This window comes from Leopardus geoffroyi, chromosome D1, assembly GCF_018350155.1.
Source record: "Leopardus geoffroyi isolate Oge1 chromosome D1, O.geoffroyi_Oge1_pat1.0, whole genome shotgun sequence".
In the NCBI taxonomy this organism is placed as follows: domain Eukaryota; kingdom Metazoa; phylum Chordata; class Mammalia; order Carnivora; family Felidae; genus Leopardus; species Leopardus geoffroyi.
The window spans coordinates 64582814-64603984 of NC_059329.1; the positions used below are offsets into that span (position 1 = coordinate 64582814).

Consider the following 21171-nt stretch of genomic DNA (forward strand, 5'->3'; position numbering starts at 1 on the left):
AGAAGCAATATCTTAACAATGTTAATAAGTCTCTTGATGTATGAATGTGAAATATCTCTCTATTTATGTCTTCTCTAATTTTTCTCACCGTTGTTTTGTAGTTTTCAGTATACAGGTCTTGCACATGATTTGCTAAATTTATCTGTGAGTATAAATGTAAGTGTACTTTTTAAATTTCAATTCTTGTTTCATTTCTAGTATATAGAAATAATTTTGCTTTCATATTAGCCTTGTTGGCCTTGCTAAACTTGTTTTAGTAGTTTTTTATAGATTCCTAAGGATTTTCTCCATAAGTAATCATTGCACCTGCAAATAAAACAGTTTTACTTCTTCTTTTTTAAGGTGTGTATCTTTTATTTCTGTTTTCTTTCACTGGCCGGACCCTCTAGTACAATGTGAAACAGAAGTAGTGAGAGCGGATGTCCTAGCCTTGTTTCCTAACCTTAGGAGAGAAAATGTATAGTCTGTCATCAAGTTTAGCATTAACTATAGTTTTTTTATAAGTTATCTTTCTTTTTTTTTTTTAAGTTTATTTATTTATTTTGAGAGAGATAGAGAAGATAAGCAGGGCAGGAAGAGAGAGAGGGAGAGAGACAGAATCCCAAGCAGACCCCACACTGTGAGCGCAGAGCCCACAAACTGGAGCCATGAGATCATGACCCAAGCCAAAATCAAGAGCCAGACACCCAACCGACTGAGCAACCCAGGCGCCCCTACAGGTGTCTTTCTTAATAGAAGGAAGTCCACTTCTATTCCAGTTTTCTGAGAGCATCTATCCTGAATGGTATTGACTTTTTTCAAATGATTGTTTTGTGTCTGTTGATATGGTTTTTCCTTTTTAGTGTGTTGATATGTTGGTTTACTTTGATTAATATTTTCAAATGTTAAGCCAGACTTGCATTCCCAGGATAAATCCTACTCGTCCAGGATATATCTCCTATTTAATAGATTGCTGGGTTTAATTTGCTAAAATGTTATTAAAGATAATTGTGTCTGTGTCCATGAGGACAATAGTCTGTAGTTTTCTTATAATATCTGTGTCTAGTTTTAGTATCAAAATATTGCTGCCCTCATAAAATGAGCTGGGAAATGTTCTTCTCTTTTCTGGAAAAGCTTATATAGAATTGGTATTATTTTTTTCTTAAATGGGTTTGACTTTACTTTGCGAGAAGGTTTTTAATTGGGACTTCAATTTATTTAGTGATATAAAACAATTCAGGTTATCTATTTTTTTCTTTAGTTTGGTATGGTGGGGTTTTTTTTGTCTTTCAAGCAAGTTGTTCATTTTCTCTAAGTTATCAAATCTATTGGGATAAAAATGATCATAACATTTCTTATTATTTTAATGTCTATAGTATCGGTATTGATATATCCATTTCCATTTTTATATTGATAATTAATATTTTCTAATTTTTGTTTCTGGTCAGTCTTGCTAGGATATTGCTTTCATTGACTTTCTCTAAGTGTTTCCATTTTTTATATTTCATTGTTTTCTATGCTTATGTTATTTTCTTCCTTTTATCTGTGTTGTGTTTTATTTTCTCTTTTTTTTGTGTGTGTGTTCCTCAGTTGAAACTCAGATCAGTGTTTTGAAATTATACCTCTGTTTGAATATAAACATTTAATGCTGTACATTTCCCTATAAGTACTGCTTTGTCTGGGTCCTGCACATTTTGATATGTTGTATTTTCATTTTCATTCAGGTCAAATTAATGTTTAATACACCTTGTGGGGGGTTTTTATTTGACTTGTGGGTTATTTAGAAAAATATTGTTTAATTCCCAAATATTGGGGGATTTTCCAGATATTATTGATTGAATTCTAGTTTAATTTTATTCTTACTTGGAACATATTTGGTATGATTTCAATCTTCTTGAATTTAATGAAAAAACATTTTTATGGCCCAGAGCATAATTTATCTTGGTGGATGTTTTGTGTATACTTAAAAAAAAATATTTTGTTGTTGTTAGATGGAGTATCAATGGGTAAAGTAAATGCCAATTAGGTCAAGTTTGTTGATATTATTGCTCAGGTCTTTTATATCCTTACTTCTTTTCTATTTGCCTGTTCAATCAATGACTGATAGGGCAGTGTTGAAGTCTCTAACTCTGCTTGTGGGCTTGCCTAGTTCCCCTCTTAATTCTCTCAGATTTGTTCAATAATTTTGAATTTTTGTTGGTAGATACATACACATTTAAGATTATGTCCCCTTGATGATCTGATCCTTCCTCCCTGGAACTATTCCTTGGTTTGAAATCTTCTTTGATATTAATATAGTCACTAAAATTTTCTTTTGATTAGTGTTTACATTGCCTAATTTTGAAAAATCTTTCAAAACCTATCTTTGTCATGATATTTTAAATGGGTTTCCTGTATACAGCATATATGGTTGGTCTTGGTTTACTATACCTATTAGTTATTTAGTGATTACTCTATTTGAAATATACATCTTTACATTATTTTACCTAATCTTTATTATTTCCTTTCTTCTGCTTACTTTGTTTTTATTTATTCTTTTTAATCTTCATTTATTTATTTTCTTCTGATTTCTTAGAGTGGAAACTGAGGTCATTGTTTTGAGACTTTCCTTGTTGCATAATATAGGCATTTTGGTGCTATAAATTTTCCCCTACATGCTGCTTTAGCTGCGTTTCACACATTTTAATGTATCATGTTTTTATTTCAGTTAAGTTCAGAGTACTTTCTCATTCCTCTTTTGATTTCTTCTTTGATCCATGGATTATTTATAAGTGTGATACTTAGTTCTAAAATATTTGGAGATTTTCCAGATATCTTTTTGCTGTTGATTTCTAATTCATTTCCATTGCAGCCAGAAAATGTACTTTGAATCTTCTCAAATTTAATTGAGACTCATTTTATGGCCTAGAACAGAATATAGTCTAGCTTGTTTAGTGTTATGGGTGCACTTGAAAAGATATGTATTCTACTGCTGGTTGATAGAGTGTTATTGTAATGCCACTGGTTACACCAAGTCAGTTGTTAGTGTTGTTGTTCAAGTATTCAAACCTCTGACTCTAACTTATCTGTCCTCGCAATTCTATCAGCTTTTGCTTCATGTGTTTGAGAGTGTGTTATCTGGTGCATAAATATTTAGAGTTGTTATGTGCTTTTGATGAATTGACCTCTTTATCATATCACTCTTTGTCCTGGTAATATTCATTGCTCTGACATATACCTTGTCTGATATTAATATAGTCCTCCAGATTTTTTTATTAGTGTTAGTATGGCATATCTTTTCTTACTCTTTTACTTTTAATTTACTTATATTTTATATTTAAAGTACTTTTTTTTGTAGAGACCATAAAACTGAGTCTTGCTATTTTATTGTCTCAATCTTTGCTTTTTATTTGGATGCCTAGATCACTTACATTTAATGTAATTATGGAAATAATAGGATGAAATTTACCATCTTGTTATTCATTTTCTATTTCTGTAAGATTTGTCTCTTCTCGTAGTATTCTCTTTCCCTTTTTTTCTGTCTCCTTTTGGATTAATTTAATACTTTTAAAGCATCTATTTTGTCTCCTTTTTTGGCATATTAGCTATAAATCCTTTTAATAGTCATTTCTTATGGGTTTATAGTGTTCATCTTTAAATGTTTAAGAAAGAAGGAGACAGAGCTGTCAGCGTAGAGTCCCATGTAGGTTCTGAACCCATGAACCATGAGATCATGACCTGAGCCAAAATCAAGAGTCGGATGCTCAACTGACTGACCACCCAGACATCCCCATAGTGTTCATCTTTAATATACACAGCCTAACTTAAAGTAATATTATACCATGTGTGCTACATATAGTATAAGAACCTTACAACAATTCTAGTTTCATATCTTCCCAACAAATAATCCCAATAAAATGATAATTGCTCCATTTCAATATCAATTTTTCAATCCCAGAGAAGATTTGAAGTGGTCTTGCCTGGGTTCCATGATTATCCCTAAACAGATATGGACAGGGCCATGAATATTTGGTTAAACCTGAATTCCTGCAGCAGCCCTTATAGATCTTCACAGAATTGGGAAGGAGCTCACCAAAAGAACCTAAGAAGAAGAATGCAAAGTGCACTAATTAGACAAAACTTAGAGCTATCATAGACCGCTACAGGCAAACATATCACATTACAGATTGGCAGGTAGAGAATTCTCACGCACTTGCTATAAATTCCCAGTATATTTTGCTAACAGTACTGAACGTGGCCACACAAAGCAGGAGCAAGTGAAGCATTTCTTTATATGACATTTTCCTTCCCCTTGTATCCCCCAGGGCACACAGCCACCAGTGACACTCTGTATTCTTGTCAAGCTGAAAAAGAAGCCAAATATTCCACCACCCTTTTATATTTGACTTTCATCAGCACTCTGGAAAAATTTTTACGAACAATATAAGCACTTCTGTGTAAGGCAGTTTCTCAACCTTGAAACTATTGACATTTTGAACCTGATAATTCTTTGCAGTAAAAGGGGCTGCCCTGTGCATTGTAGGATGTTTACCAGCATCCCTGGACTCTACTCACTAGATGTCAGTAACTGCCTCCCCAGTTATGACAATAAAAAATTTCTCCAGATAAGGCCAAATGTCCCCCAGGGGAACATTACTACTGTTGAGAACCATTGGTTTAAAGGGATGTTTGCAAACATAGGGATCTACAGTTTCTTGACCCCAAATCAGCACCAGCTGATAGGGGAAAAGCAGAATTAACATTATGTACCATCGACCCCTGTTCCATATCCCTGCAAGCCCATCTGCACTTAAGGGACCCTGTCTGTTGTTCCCACTGCAAAAACAGCTCCAGCGCCTGGAAAAGAACAATGCCCAACCACCACCATCGCAGCCGATGTTAAAAGAATAAGCGAGTGAGTGGATGGATTGATGGATGAATGAAAAGAAAACTACAAAGATTATTCAGTGTCATTCTGGGGAAAGGAGTGACACAGATACAGAAGAAAAGGGGATATTTTGTTCTTTCACTAAAAATATCTATATATTAATTTTATCATAATTTTTACTTTCATGATTTAGAAAATGTTAACTGTTTTATTTCTAAACACTTGAAAGTCTAATCAAACATTTTCTCTTTGATAACTATGTTTTTAATTTTCTGGCTTTTTTTTTTTAAGTACACATGTGGACTTTAGTTGACCTTTTGAATACTGTATCACCAAGTCCAAAGCTTGATTTCTTTTTCCTTAAACTTATGAGCAAAGAGCCATAATGTGAGTGATTTGTGAATGGGGTTTATGTTGGGAAGAAAATGTACTTAGCACAAAAGTAACCTGAGTCGTCACATTCAGTTATGTTCATTGGGCTTAAGGGCAGGGCTTGGAGTGCAGGCCCCATCACATCTTGAGCCCGACAGAGCTTGGGTGAGCGTGGACCTTCCAGAACTGTATGCTGAGAAAATGGGTGAGATGAAGCTTCATCAGCATGATTCTGGTTACTCCTGTTTTGCTTTGTCAAACTGAGATTTTCTGAGCGGGACGAGAGGAGGGGGTGGTGAGCTAGGTGCAGCGAATAACCTCCTGAGGGAGGAACAGGTGTTTGGGCCTTTCTGCTTAAGGCAGACAGAAGCCAAAGGGCAAAGGAATAGGGCAGGGAGTGTGGAAGGAAAAAGATAATTTGTGGGGACAGCTGTTGTTTCTGTTTCTCCTCTGCCACCAGCAGGAAACTGGATCAGATCCTCCCTCTTCAGGGAAAGCAGACACCTGTCCTGCAACAGGGAACCAGCAGCATGAAACTGTCCAGCACCTGCCCGGTGTGCCACCACCCCACACTCCTGTAGAATTCTTGTCTCTCCCCCTCACTCTATCTGAGAGGGAAAGGCCCAGCCACCTGGGTGTCTTGAGATCCAGGTTCCAGGAACCAGAAGAGCCTGGCTTGCAGAGTGAGGTCATTTATTTACACAATGCAAGCGATGCGCAGAGATGCAGAGCAATCCATCTGCCTTAGCGACCGAACAGATTCCCTTCGCCTCATCCTCCTGCAGAAGCGGTCAAGGCAGGGAGGTTGGGCGAGGTGACCTTCCAGAACTGAATCTTTGCTTCTAAAAATAGAAGCATCTTTGGAGACTTGAGGAAGGGAGGGGAGTCTGTGGATGTTGAGGGCAAAACCTGGACTCCCCAGAGCATTGTCAGTATGAAACCGTATTAATTAGACACAGACACCCAGCTCGATAACCTTAGGTATCAAAGAAATGGAAAGTAAATGAACTGGCTTTTTTCCCCCTTTCTGGTAACTCCTTGGGCTATAAAGGAGAAAGAGAACCATGTCATCTGACCTATTTGAATGGCTGCACACTGCCTGAGGAGATGTCTTCCCCAGCAAAGGGAAACGGGCTCCTTAGGGACACACTAAGAGAAGGCAAGAGCTACAGCTAAGTGGGAACCCCCAAGACCAGCAGTAGGGGGTCACACCCATTTCTCCCTGTGTAGAGACTACAGAGGGCTCTGTCTGAGGCTGGGCAGGGCCAGGCGAGTATCTGGGTGTGTCCAGGGCTGTGGAGGGCACGCATGGGGTCATGGGGTGGCACTCACAGCCTTCTGCAGGGTCCTTGTCTAGAGCCACATAGTAGGGGCAAGGTGTTTCAGGATCCAGTGGAGCCGTGTGTTGGTCTACATACATAGTGTGTGACCAGGTTGTGTGCAGTGCTCTGCTGGGTGGAGGGTTGTTGGCTGAGTGTGTATGTGTGCACGTGCATGCACTTGTGTGTGTTTTGGGATGGGGGTATTTGCAGGAGTGTGTGCAAGTATGACAGCAATCCTGAGGGGACTGGGTAGGGGAGTGTGTAGGGCTGTAAGGGAAGGAGGCATACAGATGGTGGCTATTTGGAGGACTTTGCCCTCATGTGGGGCCTGTGGGGAAGACTATGGGGGAAGGGCTATAGGAAACAGGGAGAGGCTGTGTGGGGGTCTGTTGAGAGGCTGCAGGAGGCTGCGTGGGGCTGTGTGCGGAGCACGTCTGCACCGCTGGTGGGGCTTTGCAGTCCTAAGGAGCACCTCTTTGGGTAGCTTTGTCCTGGGGGGGGCCCCTGGGGGATTGTGGTGGGAATATGAATGGAACCACATGGGAAATAGCCAAGGCTCTGGGGGCTTCATTCCTGGGGGCTGTGCAGGGCCGCAAGTGGCTAGATAGAGGGTGGTGGAGGCCCTGGACGGCCTCCACAGCTTTGCCATCTGAGGACAGGCTATACTTCCTTAGGGTCTGGGGCTCCCAAAGTCCAGGCATTTGTTCTCCTCCTTGTGGTCGACGTGAAGCAAGACATAGGAGGGATTCACAAGATGAGCCGAGGACCAGTGGTGTCCCTTCCAATGCTGTCCTGCAGCTGGTCCTTGTGCGTGCCAGGCTGAGGACAGTTTCCAATGAGTCCGCTTGTGCTTTCTCAACAGGACAATGTGGATCTTGGAGAGCTGATGTTTTCCCTCTGCTACCTTCCAACTGCTGGCAGGCTGACCATCACCATTATAAAAGCGAGGAATTTAAAGGCAATGGACATAACAGGAGCATCAGGTGGGACATTCTCAAATTCAGACTTCCTCCCATGGTTCTAATGTGGTATTTATGAAGTCTCTAATAGAGTAATAAGGTGCATAAAACCAAACTACCTAGGTTTAATTCCTCTCCTAGACCTCATGGCTGTATGACTTTGGGCAAGTCACTTAACCTGTCTGAGCTTCAGATTCCCCATCTGTAAAATGAGGGTAATAATAGTATCTGGCTCATTGGGTTATCATAAGATTAAATAAGTTAGTGCATATAATGTCATAAAACAGTACCTGGCACATATGAAATGCTACCTAATGGGAATAGTCATTATTCTCTTGTATGTCTTCTTCACCATAGTTGTGAACTGGACCTACAGTTTACACATGCTGACACAGCTTATCTAATTGGGTCTTTCTTCAGATACAAGTAATCACCATCTCAGGCCTATGGAAGATTGAAAACAATCATATATCCTCCTACAAGGCCTGTCAATGAACTATGCAGTTTGGTATTCTAACCATATTCTAAACCATAACAAGAAAGCCCTGATATGCAGGTCCTACTATACACATTCCCAAGCAACTTCTTCAGGGGTTCCCAAAATGTGGTCATAGAACACCCAGTCCACTGGCTGTTGATCACAGAAATCAATGGACATCAGATGCAGTATATTCTGCCTACTTACTGGCCTCCAGTATTTTTCCAAGAGAAAAAAAGATGTGGCCCCTTCTGGCCTTTCAGTGCCTCCTGGACAGTGTATGGGGAGTCAGGGAAACACGTGGTGGTGCAGGCAAGGAGAGAAAGAGAAGTCCCCATGGAGCAGAAGGATAGTGAGGTAGAACCAGAGAGGTCCCACCTGAAGCAGAGACCAACCTTGTCACCTGTCACCCTATGCCAAGGTCATGCCATAAGCAAGCTTTGTCCTTTCCCTGCTGTGCTGAACTTCTTCCCCCTTTGCAACCCGACTTCAGGCAGCTCTGGGGCTTGAAGCCCCTGTACTCCCCAAAGCTGTCCCTGTCATCTAGGCGTTCTATCTGTCCCTTTTCTGAAGACCTGATGTTTAGGAAGAGACTGTCTGGGGTGGTTCAGAGTCGGGGACTTCAGCCCGTTTTTCCTGCCTTGGAAATACCTTTGCATCTCTCCCCATTGCAGCCAGGCAAGTCTGGAATTCTAGCTGGAACATTTTCTAATTTGGTAACAGATATTTTCACACTATTTTTAAATTCCACACACTTTGAGGAGACAGTGTCCTGTGCTTTTTCTTGAATGAATGTCTTAATTATCCTAACTGTAGTCACTGCCCAGGCATCTTATTAATTAAAATCCTCAAACTCCAGCCCACAGGCAGGTAAGGGAGTTCTGCGTCCCGTAGTCCGTGGAACTCCACAGTGATGGAACTGCCCCCTACATCCACATTTATCCTCTCAGTACCCCCGCTTCTCATGGTTGTACAGATCCCTACGTGAAAGTGTCACTGATGTGTGATGGCAGACGACTGAAGAAGAGGAAAACATCCACCAAGAGGAACACTCTGAATCCCGTTTACAACGAAGCCATAGTCTTTGACGTCCCTCCCGAGAACATTGACCAAATCCACTTGTCCATAGCCGTCATGGACTATGACCGGTGAGATACCTGGAGCTTTTTCTCAGGGCGGAAAATGTCTCTTGTGCCCAGGACAGGGAGGGAAGAGGGGGAGTGCAGCCACACGTTCTTAGCTGGTGTCCCAGGCTGCAGGAAATGAGTCAAATGGACACCCCGGGAAAGCTGACTGACAAGGAGTCGCCATTTTCCAAACCATGCTTTAGAGTTATATTACCCAAGTGCCTCTTTGCTCTCCACCTTTTTATTTCTTTCTCCTTCCCCATCCTCCCCTCCTCCCCACCTCATCCCCTTTCCATTCCTGCATACTCCCCAGAATCTCAGCTTGGAAAAACCTGGTTCTGCAGGTCTTAATCTTCTCCTGCGCAATCCTGCCTGGCCTTCGTGGGAAGATTCCACTCAAAATAGCAGAGTGATTACTTTAGCCACACCATCAACATTTCTAAATACATAACTCTGTTATTTTTTCCCTTCTCCAAGTGTGTTTAATAAAGATCATTTCCATCCACTTAAGTCTGAAAGCAAACAGAAATGTTCTCTTGAAAATGCTAGAATCAGTATGGATGACAGGGTACATTAAAATGTATAAGATGCTCGACTTTCTAATTAATACAGCACAGAAGAGATATTTATAGCCTGCATTGTAGCCAATTGTGTATTTAAAGGACAGATTTGAAAAACAGTCATTTTAATATGCAAAGGAAGTACCAACAGGGAATTAGACATGTTAAACCAGTCATTGGACTGAAATGCAGAGTCTCTTTTTAATTGGAAACCTCCCACGTGGTCTGGGCACAAGTATAAAAAAAAAAATCATTCTGACTTCTAATATAATCTTACAAATATTATTTGTAGCTGAAAATTTTCCCACATACCCCTGAAATGTCACTAAAGCAGCATCAGTGCCCTGAACACCCTTTCTAGCAGATGCCTAGGTGAAATAGAACTGTCTTCCAGCTCAGGGAACACATGGGTTGGCTCAGCTGCCCATGGGTGTGACAGCCCACATGGAGCAATAAACCTTATCTTGTCTTCTCTGGACGAAACACAACACCAGTAGTGTCAGGTCACAGGAGGGGACGTTGCCCACCAACCGTGGAAATCTAGGCCAGCTTTTTTCAAGCGATTGCCAAGATTCCCGCATCAACAAATCTGATTATATGAGCTCTGCTTCAATTCAATTCTCAGTAAACTCATGAATCTGCCTGGAAAAATCCATGGCAGAATTCATGGGGCTTCTGCACACAACTGATTTTAATGAGCACAGACTCAAATGTCCTTCACACTCCCCCACCCGTGTCTTGCCATTACTCCCTACATACAAAGAGGAGAAAAATTACTCATCTTTGCAGGAAGGAAAACAACAAAAAGTCCATGAGCTCGGATCCTAAAGAGTTAAAGGATGGGTCATATCATTCTAGTTACACAGGCGACTTCTAACCAGAAACTGCTAAGGGGAAAGATTGCCTCAAGGCAGGCACCTACCCAGGGAAAGTTTCAGAAATATTAGCCCTAAAGTTAAAGGAGCTAAGTATCTTTCTACAGTAGGGAAATCAAGTTGGGTCAAAGAAGCAAAGGTGGGGTTGGAAGGAAGGAGGGGAGAGTGTGAGAACACACATTCCCTGAAGAGAGGGGTTGCAAGAAGACTCAGGAAGTATCCCCACCCTGCCCCCTTTGTAAGCTCCAGACTATGGCTGCCCTACCCAATACTTCTCTTTTACACATACTTGGTTGCCTCTTATAGGAATTTGAGCAGCCATTAATGCAAGGAACTCCTTTCAGATGGCCTCCTTTTCATTACATAGGTTTGAAGACCTGGAGGTCAGCCTCATTCTAGAACCAGAGTTGTCATCCCTAGCATGCATCAGGAACAAGCTAAGCCATGCCAGTGTTACAAAAGCTCAGGTGTGTGACAGCTAACCTCTGCTCTTCCTCTCTGTGCCACCAAGTACCATCTTGGATCCCAAGTTCTATTGGCTTTTAAGCTTGTCCTGTAGTTTTAAATTAAGGAATGAAAAGAACCACCCTTTGCCTAATTCCTCTCGGTTTGAGTAGTTGTTGCTCTTACATACCAAAATTTTAAGAAAAAGTTATTGTGGGCCGTTTTCACAGTGTAGGTCATAATGAGATCATCGGCGTGTGTCAAGTAGGCAACGAAGCCGAGAGGCTGGGCAGAGACCACTGGAGTGAGATGTTGTCGTATCCTCGGAAGCCCATTGCACACTGGCATTCCCTGGTGGAGGTAAGACCCTACTCCCACATGCTCCACTTTGCGGAAGAATTAATGCTTTACTGTTGAAATGCAGAAGACACCAAGAGTGTGAGTGTACCGGGGTCTACAGTCACTGATGGGTTTCTCTGGTTGCCTTTTCTGAGGCCGTTGGAAATTGCATTCAGTCTGAGGTTGAGTCTGTGCTCCCCATCTGTCTAGTGGGTTTTGGACATTGATCACTCATCCCTCACTTTGATTGTCTTCAAGAATGACTAAGATTCTCTGATTCCATGTCATGGCTTTGGGTTGACATTTGGAAGGTGTCTACAGGATCCGGATGAGTGTGGAATTTCAGGTCGCCATATAGTGACTTATGTGTAGCATCAGAAAGAACCTGAGACTAGGAGAGAGGAGGCCTGGATTCCAGGACCGGCTGTAGCATTAACCTGTGATTCTGGACAAGCTGTTTAATATCAGATTCAACTACGTGTGATAAAAATGCACAAAACAACAAATGAAATAGAAATTTATATCTCTCTTACATAAAAAAAGGTCCAGAAGAAGGCAGCCTAGTGGCTCTGTGATTACAATAGAGAACTAGACTTCTGTCTTTCTGCTTCACTGTCCCAGTGTGGGGTTTTTTTGAGGTCACCTCATTGAACAACATGGCTGCTAAGCTCCAACATATCTTTTCAGGTCATCCAAAGGTAGAAAGAGGCAAGATCCAAAAGCACACACATTCTCTTTCAAAGGATTTTCTTTGATGTCTCATGTGACACATCTACTTATATTTAACTTAGTCACAGAGTTTAGTCGCATGGACACATGTGGGAAATGTATTCTTTTACTGGGTGTAAATAGTCCCAACTAAAAACCGGGGTTTGTGTGCAGGGAAGAAGAGATGAGTGAATACTTGCATCCAGTGGGCCATCATTCTGCTTCACACCTTCATTCATTCATTTACCAACCCCCCATCATTTACTTCTCATTCATGCTTCCCCCATCCATCTTTGCTCATTGACACCCTCTCTTATTTATGTGCTAACTCATTCTTTCAAAAACAAATTGCATTTACTAGGTATCACCTGTGAGAGTCAAATGCCGTATTAGGTAAAGAGTGTAGATGTGAATAAGAAACCACCCTGTGAAGAGCTTGTAGACCACAAAAGAGACAGAAGAAGGCATGCAAACTAACCACTAAAATGCACAGTCATGAGCTTTAACATCCATATCAGGTGCTACAGGAGCACAAAGGTGGCAGGTGAGACTGTCCAGGAAAGCATTTTCCCTCCTGCTCTTGGTTAAGTGATGGGAAGTAAGCCCCTGGAAAACGGGACTCCGGGGAGCATGGGTTCCAGGCAGAGAGCTTTCCTCTTATTCTTCCAGTACAGGCAGCTCTACTCCCAGCAAAGCCATCCTGAGAGGCCAAGACAAAACCTCAGTGGTGTGGGTTCCGTTTCCATCAAGATTCAGGAGAGTCGGGTCGAGGCAGACCTGGGGAGGCAGAGGGCCCTGGGGAAGAAGGGACAGTCTTCCTTTGTTGGAGATCGTGCCTGAGGGAGAAGACTGGCATAGAACCTATGGACTGATTCTAAGCTTCAGGGCCTGGGGTGTATTCAAGCAGCACCTAAGGCCCCCTAATTTATAGGTCCCCAAGGATATCTCTGCCCCTGGGCCAGTGAAGTTAAGACTCGTTCTTTTCTGGACTCAAAATTAATCCCTGAGGGAGATCCACGGCCCCCTGAATCACCTGAGAAGTAGCTGCAAGTCAGATGCTAACCCAACTGCCCCTCACTTCTTCAGCTCCTGGGGGGAGCCCTCAAAGGAGTCCATGTTAGGGCTCATTATACTGCCTGAGTCTGTCAGTACCAGTGACCATCAGAGCAGTGGTAATAGACTTTTTGTACCCTTCAGTCACAGCTGACTTTAATTCTTGTTTGTAATCAGGAGTGTCACAGAATGTCACAGAGCTCTCTGCCTCTCAGGTCCCAGGATGGGAAAGGAGTAAAGTTTAGGGATGTGGTGTGGGGCTGAGACAGGAGCCCCTGTTGGGTGCACAGCAGCTCCTTCTCAGTGCCCTTGCCGGGGAGTGAGGACAGGTGGTGTATTGTGCACGGGACCCTGAGTGGCGGTGCATGCATGGTACCCAACGGGAAGCGTGGAAAGCGGGCCTTGGAGACTCCTTTTCACTCCTGAGGAAAAAGCACTGTCTGACTTTGCTCGCTTGGGAGATGGTCCCTAAACTCTGGGCACTTGGCTTTTTGCAAATAAGAGTATGATAGCCATGTAAGTGAGAAATCAGTGTTTTTAGGGTTAAACCACCAAAACTTGGGAGTCGTGTGTTGCAGCAGCTAGAATGACTTTAGCTGGTACAACAGTGGTCTCTTAACTACTGCCCCAGAATGACGTGCCTGCACACCTTTGTGAGGGGCAAGTGAAGAGGGGGCCATCTCTGCCCCGTTGCTTCCTGTCTCTCTGAAGTATGCGCCCAGGACCCCACATCTATCCCAAGAGTGGAAGCGGTACTTTCCCTTTTAAAAATAAACGTGCAGCCAACAGAATCGGGGCACTGGTACCAGATGAGATGAAAAGCAGGATTGGAGAGGTCATTGCGCTTTGCTGACAGCTGTAAGGAAGGAGGGAACTGGACTCAGAGCCGTTGGTCAGAGGCATTCACTGTGGAGTTGGATGGACCTAGAGTCAGATCCCAGTGCTGCCACTCACAAGTTGTTCCTCCCTTTCTGAATCTCAGTGTTCTCCTCTGCAAAGTGGCCCCTAACAGCGCCTGTCTCCCAAGGGTGGTTGTGCGGATCAGACAGTGAAGCCACAGCGGCTGTAGACGCTCAGGGAGGTTCTCTGTTACGGTCAGTACTATGTATGCCCCTCATGGTAAGGGGCTGCCGTGTGTCCTCATGGAACCCTCAGCCATCACGTTTGCCATGGAGGATAAAAGGAAGGCTGGAAATCCCACCCCCTCCACCCTCAGACGGGGGGAAGGGGCTAGACATAGATGCATGCCCTTAAGTTCTGATTCTTCTCCTCTCCTCTTACACTGTCTGAGAACCTTTAGATTTTCTGCGTAAAAGCAAAAACGGCAATTAAGTCCCAGTTCTGTGTGTGTTTGTGTATGTGTGTGCGTGTGTGTGTGTGTGTACATAAGCATGTGTGTATACGTGAATGAGAGAAAGGCAGAGAGAGATTATGGGGTAGTTAGGATTTAGTATAAAGGGAGTCTGGCCTGGCAGAAGCTCTTCACCGCTGGGGGCTGAGGGACCAGGTTAAGACTGAACCCTGAACCCTGCAGAGATTTGGCAGCCGGCTCGGGCGGGGCTGCATCCAACACACCCTGACCTTGCCAGGGCAGGTGGCAGATGGAGTCTTCAAAGGCAATGAGTCCAGAAATCCATTTCTCTCTCAGGGTTTCTGGATGGCTTCACTGCACACTCAAAGGTCAGCCAATACAGCTCCCTTCACTCTCCATGATGTTAAAGGCTTGGGAAGCTGTGCAGACTCCCCTAGAGCCAGCTGCCTGGGACTCGGGGACAGAAATATCCCTTCCAGGGGGCCTCAGGAGGTAGTAGAACTCTTGGAGCTCCCACTACAGCACCCCCCGCCCCCGTCTTTGATATCCTGGAGAAGATGGTGTCGGCCTGGTCACAGCCCAGCACCCTTCCCACCCTTCTGGAGTGGAGCTGGCCTACATCATGAACTCCGGCGAGAATAATAAAAATAGTCCCAGGTTTTCATCACTTTCCCCCCGTAGTGCTGCATAACCTCTGCATTAACAAGCAGTGAACTGGTGTAATGGGAAGACCGGACACAGACACCATTTGGTTAAATAAAATTTTACTTCTCTAAAAGAGAGAGAAGAGAGAATATCCAATCAGAATGTATAGTGAAGATCAGCAACATTATCCTGATGGGCGGCGATACAAGATTCTAAACCCCAGAGTCCTATTCACGTTGTGCTTAGGTGTGGATAAGTCTCCTCTCTCTAAGCTCAGCCTTTCCTATGTGTGTGTATATACAAAGGGGTTCTGCACCCACTTGGTCTGGTGGTCCGCAGGGCCACCTCACTGAGCCCGGTGCCCCCTACAACTCAAGAGTTATGCAGTTCCCGGCATAACTGAGGGACGAGTGTGGCCCAGTATGACCAGAGTACTCACCTACCACCCTCTGGAACCTCTTGAAGGTGTAAGCTTACAGCTGTAGAACGACAGCAAGCATCAGTTATCCAGACGCCACTGGGAGTTACACGACCAGGCTGTTGAAACCAGTTCTAGATAGTGGCCATCAAGTGCCCCACAGAACCTGCCTGAAGTCTGCGAGGTACACACATTCCCGGGAGAAGGCATCCGATTGCTCCGGTTGGGTTAGGTGTCTTCCCCCGCCCCAGGGGACATTGCAGTGTGAGCCAGTGCTCCTTCCAGCTTCCTGAGAAGGGCCCAGGCAGGACGGAGACGTTGACGCAGGCGAAACGCAGTGTTACCCAGATTTTGAAGTGAGGGACTCAGAGGCTTTAGCACTTTGGGCAAATTGTTATTTACAAGAGACTGAAGAAACAAAAGTGATTCTCCACAATGGGGAGGGGTTGGCTAGAAAGAACCAAGCAGGTGATGAGGTTCCCATCAGAGGACTTGGTGTCTATTGCAGGATGTGGGCCCAGGTGAGGACTAGACTAGCAGAGAAGGAAACTGAGACTGGGTAGGGGAAAGTGTGGAGTGAAGGACAGGACAGGGAGAGCCCTGGAAAGTGCTGCCACACAGAAGCAGGATGTACCTGAGGTGCCTACAGCACCCCCATTGCTGGTCTTTGGAAATACCGTGAATTCAGTTCTGATAAGTAAGGGATGAACTGAGGATGGCGATCACATGCTTTGCCCTGTGAAGGGGTAGCCCAAGAACTGGGTCATTGAGCTGAGCATAAGCCTAATGTGTGTGTCAGCAGATAGTGATGGAGGAAATGAGGAGTCTGTACCTGGAGGGCCACATGCTATCACACAGTATCTTCTGCATGTGGTGACACACACACTCCCCCTCTCCGAACATGATCCAACAGAAGATCTCAGTGCCTCAGACAACAAAATGCTTGGCCTGGATGGGAACCAAGAGAACCAGAAGCACTTGAAGTACATTAAAATAGTGTAAGAAACTGTAAATTTCTTTATTATCTAAAATGAATACCATCCTGGTAAAGAACAGGAAAGGGAAAGAAAACTTGATCTTGCTAATTAATGATTTCTGGTCTTTTCTAGGTTATCTTGGTTTCTCTGGGATAAATATTTAGTCAAATATAATGCTTAAATTCTCTACCAGAGCTATTTCCCTTCTTTCTAGAAGTCTCCTCTCCTTCCTCCTTCCTAAGCTGCCATCCAGGTGTAGGGAAGCCTAAAGGCCTTGTGACAGGACTGGACTGCATGCTTTCACCTGACAGGGGACATTTTCCTTCTTGTCTCTGGCCATCAGATGCCGCACTGTCTCTGCCTGTGCTGAGGATCCCTGCTGATGTAACTTGCTACCTGTCCTCACAGAACAAGCCCAAGCCAGGCCTGATTACTCTGTGGGAGCTCAGCCCCTTCGAGGCTGGCCAAACCTGAATGTGGCTGTTGCCAGCCCTGAGGATCTCTGAGGTCTGACAGCATCTTTCACTTGATGCCTGGCCTAGGAGGTTTTTGCACCCCTTGGTACGGGGTCACTTCCCCACTTGCTGGAACCCCTGGAACCCTGTCAGCCAATAGTCCCCTCCTTTCCACACCCTCCAAACATCAGAGACACATAGGAGCTTCAGGGGACTTGATGACAGTATAGATGCCCTCTGCATGTCCGTTGAGTTACATGGCCTTTTTTTTTTTTTAAGATTTTATTTTTAAGTAGGTTCCATGCCCAACATGGGGCTCGAACTCACAACCTCAAGATCAAGAGTCACACTGTCTACCCACTGAGGCAGCCAGGTGCCCCACATGGCCATTTCTACGTTGTTCCTCTGGCCTCGTGTTGGCAGAGCGACACATCCACCCTCAGCTTCCTCCTCAATCCACCTAAAACTTGGGATTTTAGGCCTGAGGGGTGAAACCCAGACCTCACAGGAGATCCTGTCTTCCCCAACCCCTGTCTCTTCTGCCAAAGCTCTCTACTTCCTCCTCCCAGCTGGAAGAATCTTCTGTAACTGAACTAATGTGAGTTTGCTCCTTGGTGAGTTACAGGTAGATACCACACCAGGGGGAGTTTTCACAGAAAGGAAACTTTGTTTGCAGCCAGTAAGGAGATCATAGGGAATAACTTCCAAAGTCGTGACCACCCCCCATCCCAAGCAAGGATGAGTAGGTTCTTTTTATTTAGAGTTTAGGATGAGTATTCAGAAAGGGGAGCTCTATCACCACTTGTGAAGGCGGGCCACAAGGTTGTGCAGGTGTACTTAGAAAACATGCCTATACATTCATCCTATGTCATGTTAAAGAAGCTTGTGCTCCATTTAAGGCTGATACTGTGACATTATAATGAAGCAGAGGTAACTGTCGACAGGGGTATGCTCTGAGAGCAGGTATAAACTGACTGGGGTTTGGGGCTCCTTCTCTTGGGTAAGGAGGGCGGGGCCTTGCTTACTTTTGAACCAGCCCTGGGAGTTTTACCACTGGTTGTCTCTGATAGGGTGAGGCTATTTCCTGGCCTGGTGGAGACTAGTGATTTTTACATTCCCTTTGTTCCCTTAAAATCCTTACCTACTGAGGTTTTTGCATTTCTTTGTAATCCTAACATCGCTTAGGATGTTCTTCTAGAAGTGTGCTCCTGCTACGAGAGCCAGATAAGGCACAGATGAGGGAAACTAGCTGGGTACCTAGAATGACTTCTCTTAAGTCACTAAAGCTATTTCTCGTCTTTCTTTTTGGGGAAACCCCTAACTCTTTCTATTACACTTACTTTATACATAACATGACTCCTCTCTACTTATGCCTTATGTTCAGATCTCTACGGTTTCCTCTCAACATGCAAAGGGAACATTTGGAATTTAGATGTATCTCTTTTCCCTGAACAAGGCCTGGCTTTCCAGACTCTTATTTCATGAGGGACTGGCTGATAATTGACCTTGTGTTATTTGCCCTTGGCTTATAGTAGTCTATGGCATTGATTCATTGCATGGAACGACATGATTTGCAGAGAATGGAAATACTATCCCTCTTACATAGGTATTGAATTAGTATTGATGAACGAATGAAAGAATGAATGAATGAGGCATATTGTGTTGGCATTTGGTTTCCTTTAGTTCTAAAGTTCCACAGTTTTCGATGGAGTCCAAAGTACAAGTCAGTTCAAGGAAAGATGTAAAAGGTCCTGACACAGAACTTGCAGGGAGCTGTTCAAATGGAAATGGCCCTAATTTATTTAGCTGTACGTTTTGATTGACTTTTTTCCATTTAGAAGGAGGATATGAGAAGAGGTCATTTCCTCACTTTGTTCCCATTGTTTAAAAAATCGAAATTCAACTGAGTAAATTGAAAGATCTTACATGCTTTATCCAGTAATTCATGAATTGAGCAGCCTCCCGTCTGGCAGATAGAAAGGAGCTCTGAAGAGCTGTACAAAATGAAACCCTTCTGTAGGCAGAAGGAGGTGAATGAAGCAGGAAGTTGCTCTAGCAAAGAGTGGATTGTTTCAGGTAAGATAACCTTCCTTTGGGGGAAAATAAGGGTCAGGCAGAATACCTCACTAGTGCTACTGACCAGATAAGTCCAGATTGATTGGTTAAGGGTCACATTCCTGGGAGAGGCTGAACTGCAGGTAGGCTAGGTATTATGTCCTGTTTGATGATGCGGGATGTTTGCACAAGTGACTCCATTTGAGCCTGTTGCTTCTCTTTCTTTCTTTCTTTCTTTCTTTCTTTCTTTCTTTCTTACATCACAAACTGCATCTGGTGATGATAGCTTTGCATTTTGAGTGAAAGTGAAAAATATTCAGAACAGTAAAGAGACACCTTGTTAACTCTTGAAGGACCCCCCTGAGCCGACATAGGTGGCCGGGTTCTAGAGTATTTTAGGGTCTTCTTTTGTAAGAGACAGAGGAAGCAGAAACAGCACCGAGATGTCTGTGGTGAAGGGTAGACAGCTGCACCCTGAATGAGAACCGATCAGGAGGGACAAGGACATTAATCCATAAGTTAGTTTTCTCAACAGGGAAACACTTTAGCAGCAGTTTTACACAATGTAATGATTCACTCCACCTACATGTGACAATAAAAAATAGAAAAATAGAAGAAAATGATTTTTTGGATAAAATAAAGGACTCGTAGTTGAAATTTTTTTTGGAAAAAATTAACTATTTTTATTGGTGAGATTTAGCATGCCAGTATCCATAAACACCTGCAGTACCACTGAAGCAAAACCAATTGCAAAGAACATAAAGATATGCTATATGTTTGGGATCTGAAGAATGTTAACAAACCTTTTGGAATCTGTGCCAATTGTTACAAGTGACCAGAGTACTGTTTGGACAAGTAGGCACGGTTCGTGTTAATGAGGCATTGTATTTCCAGCTGGTGGAAGAAATGGTCAGCAAACAAAGCCAAGAGCACTCAGTATTTCCGAAGCAGTCTTCTTTCTTGTATTGAATTAGTTATTAAAAAAAAAAAAAAAAAAAAAAAAAACACTAAGCATTTTTTCATCTTTAGCTGGGATGCAAAACCAGTGGTTCTTCTGAGTATCTGTAGAGCTGGTGATCATATAAAACATGGAAACATTTGGAGCAACACTAGAGGTATAAGAGATAATAACAGTGTGTTAGAAAATAACATTTCTGCCTGAACAAAAAGTCAATTGCATCTTGACTCTCCTCTCTCTCACAAATGACCTCGCCCCAGCAGTCTCTGCCCTGGAGCACACCTGCTGTACACTTGAATAGCAATTAAATAAAAAGTGGTTAACAACGGGCTTGAGGCTTCAGCAATCTCCATCTCCAGGAGTGGCATTCAGAGGTGACAGTTTATACAGTGGGCCAATGGGCCACTTCTTCCCCCATAGATGAAATGCACCAGAAGAGTTCCTCCCAGCCTCGGAAAGAGCCATACCCCTAGGTGGTATCTAGGGGTAAGAGGGAACTTGGGGGGTTGGTGGGCCTGGAGCAAGAGTGGTGCATCTTGGCAGAGGATGGGGATGTCTGGAAGGCCACTGCTCCTGGAAATGAGTCTTTTGGGAGATGTGCCTGTTGACTGCGGCCTCCCAAATATCACCAGAACAACCTGTTAATAGGGCAAACTGAGTTTATTGCTTGCCTGCTACAGAATGGGGAGCTTGGTTAGGATTCTGTAAAGATCATGAGGTGATAATTTAGGTGGACACAGCAAGGTGAGGATTGTGAGACCAAAATTCAAAGAGTTTGGGGGCATAAACTTGTCTTTTGATACTAAGGAAGAATTCGATGGTCTTTTGAGAATTCCCTGTAATAAGCAATGACGTTATTTACAACTTTTATCTCTCGTGGCAAGACTCTCCAGGAATAGTAAAGTTGTGTTAATGAAGACAGTAGAATAGTTACAGTCAAGTTGACGTAGAGTGTGTTCTGTAGACAGCTGTGTTGGGGTAGATGGCTTTAGTTCTCACATCCCAAGAACAAGAAGCAAGAGAGCTGACAAGGATTTTGCCCAGTTCTGCAGGTGCCCACAGACAGTGTGAGTGTTAATTAGTTGCCTCCCCAGCATCAGACCTTCTTTTTGATGGCTCTGATTGGGGATTCTAGGGAGCGTAGCTCCCTCCTTGGCTTCAGTGATGAAACTATGACCTGGTCCGAGGCTAAACCACTCAAACCATCCATGGGGGATTAGCACTGCATAAGCTGATTCAGTTGGAGAAGATTATACAACATTTGGTGT

General features: G+C 43.6%; 1 protein-coding gene across 3 annotated transcripts in view; it reads left to right on the forward strand.

Moving 5' to 3' along the window:
• Positions 1 to 21171, forward strand: part of SYT9 (synaptotagmin 9) — a 200168-nt gene that overhangs the window by 137881 nt on the left and 41116 nt on the right. The window contains exons 4-7 of one of the 3 annotated variants that reach the window (XM_045484375.1): positions 7403 to 7523; positions 8954 to 9125; positions 10907 to 11006; positions 11214 to 11343. In XM_045484375.1, coding sequence (XP_045340331.1) covers positions 7403 to 7523; positions 8954 to 9125; positions 10907 to 11006; positions 11214 to 11225 — 405 coding nt within the window. In that variant the 3' untranslated portion in view covers positions 11226 to 11343. Of the gene's footprint in view, positions 1 to 7402; positions 7524 to 8953; positions 9126 to 10906; positions 11007 to 11213; positions 11344 to 21171 lie in introns of those variants that run through there. The other 2 variants (XM_045484376.1, XM_045484374.1) reach the window with 2 other exon arrangements.